This window comes from Antrostomus carolinensis, unplaced genomic scaffold, assembly GCF_000700745.2.
Source record: "Antrostomus carolinensis isolate BGI_N321 unplaced genomic scaffold, ASM70074v2 scaffold6105, whole genome shotgun sequence".
NCBI classification, from domain to species: Eukaryota; Metazoa; Chordata; class Aves; order Caprimulgiformes; family Caprimulgidae; genus Antrostomus; species Antrostomus carolinensis.
The window spans coordinates 1-5,062 of NW_010315596.1; the positions used below are offsets into that span (position 1 = coordinate 1).

General features: G+C 53.5%; 1 protein-coding gene across 1 annotated transcript; it reads left to right on the top strand.

Moving 5' to 3' along the window:
- Window positions 1-3: 3 nt before the first annotated feature.
- Window positions 4-914, top strand: TPBGL (trophoblast glycoprotein like; the record flags this gene model as incomplete). The annotated part of the gene is given in 4 exon segments (XM_029084959.1): window positions 4-145; window positions 148-507; window positions 510-693; window positions 695-914. Coding segments are annotated over 4 exon segments (906 nt in total), but the record flags the coding sequence as incomplete, so codon positions are not given.
- Window positions 915-5,062: the final 4,148 nt, after the last annotated feature.

Genomic DNA, 5,062 nt, shown 5'->3' on the forward strand with positions numbered 1-5,062 from the left:
TTGGTTCAATGTCGATACGAGAAGTTGGAAGAACCACCGAAGGAATTACCGGTCACCGTTCACAACCTCAGCATCGCCGGGAGCAACTTGAGCATCTTGCATGGAGCTGCTTTCGCCTCTCACCCGTTACCGGATCTACGGCTGGCCCCCGCCACGATAACATCCAAATCATCGAGGACATGGCTCTGCAAGGGTTGCCCGCTCTACGGACCCTCGACCTGAGCCATAATCCCTTGGTCACGGTAGCCGCCGGTGCTTTCGCCGGTGCACCCCTGCTCCGTACCCTACAGCTCAACCAAGTGTTGTTGGCCACCTCTTTGGAAGAACAACTGGCCCTGGCCCTGCGTAACCTCAGCTTGCGACGTTTGGAGTTGACGGGCAACTCGTTGAAGGAGCTGCCGGTCACCTTGTTGCCCACCGGCTTGGAGGAGTTGGATCTGCGGAACAACTCGCTGCAGCGGTTGACAGCCGCTGAGTTGCAGATGCTGGATGCACCGGGGTTACGAGGATCAACTTAGGGGCCAACCCGTTGAGTTGTGACTGTGCCCTACGCCCGTTCCTCGCTTGGCTACGTGCCGCCACCGCCCGTGTGTCCGATGCCCGTAGCCTACGCTGTGCTGGACCACCACCCCTACGTGGGGCCACCCTACTGCGCCTGCGGCCCGAGGGGCTGGGGTGTACGGCTACGGAGGGGGAGTCAACTGGAAACGGCTTCTTATGTCTTCTTTGGCATCGTGTTGGCCCTCATCGGCATCGTCTTCCTCATGGTGCTCTACCTGAACCGCCGCGGTATCAAGCGTTGGCTCCACAACCTCCGCGAGGCTTGCCGTGATCAGATGGAGGGCTACCACTACCGCTACGAGCAGGACGCTGATCCTCACCGTACCAGCGCCATGGACACCCCCGGCCTCTGACAGCACCCTCATCATCCCACCCTCACACCCCTTCGGCACCCTCCTGCCATGTCACCCCTCGATGCCTCCGCTCCCAACATCCACCTCACTCCATCCATCCCCTTGTCATGGCATCACCCAAAACTAGTTTCTGAGGACAAGCTGGCCTCAGGGATGGGTGCTGGGGTGTGTCAAACTGGGGGGCACCCTCCCCAGATGGCTCCAGACCAGCTCTCCCTACTCAACCCCATAGCGCTGACTCCCCAGGGGACCGGGCTGGATCTGTTCCCCCCCCCATCCCAGCACCCATGGGCAGGGGGAAGCGCATCCAGATCAGTCCCGTGGGATGGTGGCACGCACAGCCCCAGTGCTCCCAGGAGGATTAAGGAGCTGCTTCCCCAACACCTTCTCCTCCAGCGGTGGGTTTCTTCGGTGGACTGCGGGATGTCACGCTGCCTGCGGAGCTCAGCACCACGTGAGTGTTGGTGGGTGATACCTGAAACTGTCCTCCTGGATGTTCCTGGAGCTTGGACTTGACTTTGACCATGTACAGCTCTCTTTTCCTAGTAGATTTCTATTTGACAGCTGCAGAACTTCACTCGATTGCTTTTTTTTTTCTTTGTTGTTATTTTTTTTTGCTCTAAACACAGAAGAAAACACATCACCCAACTGCTCCCCTTAAGAATCCATCGACTTCCCCAAACCCCTTTATCCAGTTGATTTTATTCAATGACATTTCCAGCTCTTTCCAGGCACAAAACCCGACACAGCTGGGTCAGAAACGCCTCTGCCAGATGTGTGCATGTTCCCCGGGGGCACGTGGAGAAGAGGAGGGGGTGGAGGGTGGGGGGGGCAGCTCCTTTTTTTTTTCTGCCTCTCAAAAATCCATCCTAGACCAGGTTGTCTCAGCACTTTGTGATTGAGAAGGAACGAAGAGGAAGCTCTCGCCCTCATTCACCCACCTGCCCGTGGGTTTTGCTTTAGAACTGTGCCTGTTATTATATCCTCCAGCAAATATATCGAAGGCTGCACCCACTCTTATCGTCTTTGTTTTCTAGGAAGCTTCTTGCAATGATTTCTGAATATCTCCTGGGTTGGTTGGTTGGTTGGTAGGTTTGGAGGAGGGAAGGTCATTTTTGGGTTCTTCTATAGTTTTGTTGAGGCTGAAAAATTTATTTTCCTGGGCTGGGATGGAGGGAGGTTTCAACTCTGAAAGAGTTGGGGCTGTTGAGCCTGGAGAAGAGAAGGCTCCGGGGAGACCTTCTAGTGGCCTCCCAGTACCTGAAGGGGCTCCAGGAAGGCTGGGGAGGGACTTTTCATAAGGGCAGTTAATGACAAAACAAGGGGAAATGGGTTTAAGCTGAAAGAGGGGAGGTTTAGATGAGATATTAGGAAGAAGTTCTTCACTGTGAGGGTGGTCAGACACTGGAACAGGTTGCCCAAGGAAGTTGTGGCTGCTCCTCCCTGGAAGTGTTTGTGGCCAGGTTGGATGAGGCTTTGAGCAACCTGGTCTAGTGGAAGGTGTCCCTGCTGCTGGCAGGGGGGTTGGGACTGGATGAGCTTTAAGGTCCCTTCCAACCCAAACCATTCTGTGATTCTATAGTAAGGGAAGGATTGGGGAAAATGATGGGGGAAAAATGAGCCAGGTAATAAGTTTCTACAGTAATTCCTGTTTCCTGAGTGTTTTGTTACTTCATTCATGAGACGTCAGAGCGCTGAGCATCTCCAGATGGAGGGAGAAGAAACGTGGGGCTGCCACTCACAGCATTTGTCCAAAATGAAGCTGTAGCTCTTAAAAATGTGACATCTGAAAAATGCAGAACATCAGTGCTGGGCTGAAAAAAATATATATATATGTGTGTTGTGTTTTGATAAATCTGTGTTTGATTTTCTCCATCCTGGGAGGTTTGATATGGGGTGAGTTGAGGATGGGGAGATACATCCTCAATGCTCCACAACCATGCTGGGATCAGTGCTGGGTGCTTTGGGATCTTTGATGTGAGGAGCAGCAGGTGCCCGGTGTGTTGGGTTTGGAAGGGAGAGTTTTGTGGGATTTGGGGTTTGTAAGAGAGAATTTTGTGGGATTTATGGTCCCTGATCCTCCTGGAGGGGAAAGTTCTGCTGGGGGAAAACACAATTATTTCCATCCCAGGCGTACCTGGAGGTCCTGGGAAGGGTGGGACCTGGTGTAGGGTGCTTTCAATTTTACCTCGTTGCTTTTTCTACCCCTGGTTCTATTTTCCCCCTTTTCATTTTTTTCCCCTTATAAACCCTGGATCAAACTGGGCAAACTGGGAAAAGGGAGCTGGTGCAGAACCATGTGTCTGGGGTGTATTCAGGTCAGGCTGCAGCACTGGGAATCAAGATTCCTGGGTGCTCTGGGCCGGTCCTGCTGAGCAGGGAGCTGGTTCCCCACCAGAACCAGGTGCTGGAGCTGTCTCCATTCCCAGGGAAGCCCCAGAGATCCCCACAGCTCAGTTTATCAAAGATGAGTTGCTCCAGTAGAAACTTGGTGCATTTCATGGACCTTTTCCTCAGGTTTTCTCTCCATCTTTGGAGCTTGTGGGCTCCAGCCCCACCTCACCACCCCATGCGATGAGTTATGGGGCAGGTTTATGGGGTGAAACCTCAGCACTCACCCACTTTCCCACTTCTTCCCTCCATTTTACAGAATCCCAGACTGGTGGGGTTGGAAGGGACCTCAGGAGATCATCCAGTCCAACCCAGTACAACCCCCCTGACAAAGCAGGTTCCCTACCCCAGGTTGCACAGGAAAGTGTCCAGGTGGGTTGGAACATCTCCAGAGATGGAGACTCCACCCCCTCTCTGGGCAGCCTGTCCCAGGGCTCCAGATTTTCCATCTTCTCTTCTCCAGGCTGAACAGTCCCAGCTCTCTCAGCCTCTCCTCACACGGGAGATGCTCCAGCCCCTCATCATCTCTGTGGCCTCCGCTGGACTCTCTCCAGAAGATCCCTGTCCCTCTGGAACTGGGGAGCCCAGAACTGGACACAACACTCCAGATGTGGCCTCAGCAGGGCAGAGTAGAGGGGGAGGAGAACCTCCCTCGACCTGCTGCCCATGCTCTTTTTAATGCCCCCCAGGACACTGGTGGCCTTCCTGGCCACAAGGACACACTGCTGGCTCATGGCCAACCTGCTGCCCACCAGCACACCCAGGTCCTTTTCCACAGAGCTCCTCTCCAGCAGGTCACCCCCAACCTGTCCCGGTGCCTGGGGTGAACGGAGGAGTAACCTGGGTCATCCCAAGCTGCAATTCCACTGGAGCAGCATCAGTTTGGGTGAAGTCTTGGTGAGATCTCACATCTTGCAGTGAGGAGGACAAGTGCCTGGAGGGCTTTGCAGGCAGATGGGTGGTTGTTGGATCAAGGAACACAACACCCAGCAGTGCTTGGTGGCAGATAATGAGAAGATAATTTCCTCTGAGCTGATGAAAAAGTGGCCAAAGGCATTTTGGTCCCAAAGCTCTTCAGCAAAGGGGGTGGCTGATGTGGACAACTGGTTGCTCCAGCTTTCTCCAAGGGTGAAGGGAGGGATGTGGTGGCTTTTGGTCCTCAGGGGTGAGGAAATTCCTCCTTTTAGCACAGAGCATCATGCTCCTCATCCTCACTGGGTGCACCAAGACCCCAGGGTGTGTGCACTGAACCCCTCCAGGGAGGCAAAGCCCCATCAGCCTGGTAAAGGTGACGTGCGAGTGGTCAGATGTGGGTGGCTGGGTGGACAACCAGCTGTAGGAACATCATTCTTGTGGCTTGTTCATGTTGATATTACTCTGTCCAGCACATACCCCACTCATGAGACATCAGCAGGATTAGGGAACCTCGGGATTAGGGAAACCAAGACTCAAAATGTGCTTTTTTTTTGGGTTCCCAAAGACAACTGCATGTTTGGAGACACACAGCTGCTGGAGAACCCCATAGTGCCATGGGGTTCCTCTCCACCAAGGGTTCAACCAGGGGGGTGTGAATCTCTTGCTGTGCCAAACATGAGCCCTTTGTGGTGGCTCATCACCAAAAAATAGGGGGAAAAACCACCCAAAATAGGGGAAAAAAAACCCCAAATAGGGGGAAAAAACCCAAAATAAGGGGAAAAAAATAGGGGAAAAAAATTCCAAAATAGGGGGGGGGGGAAACAAAATAGGGGGAAAAAAAT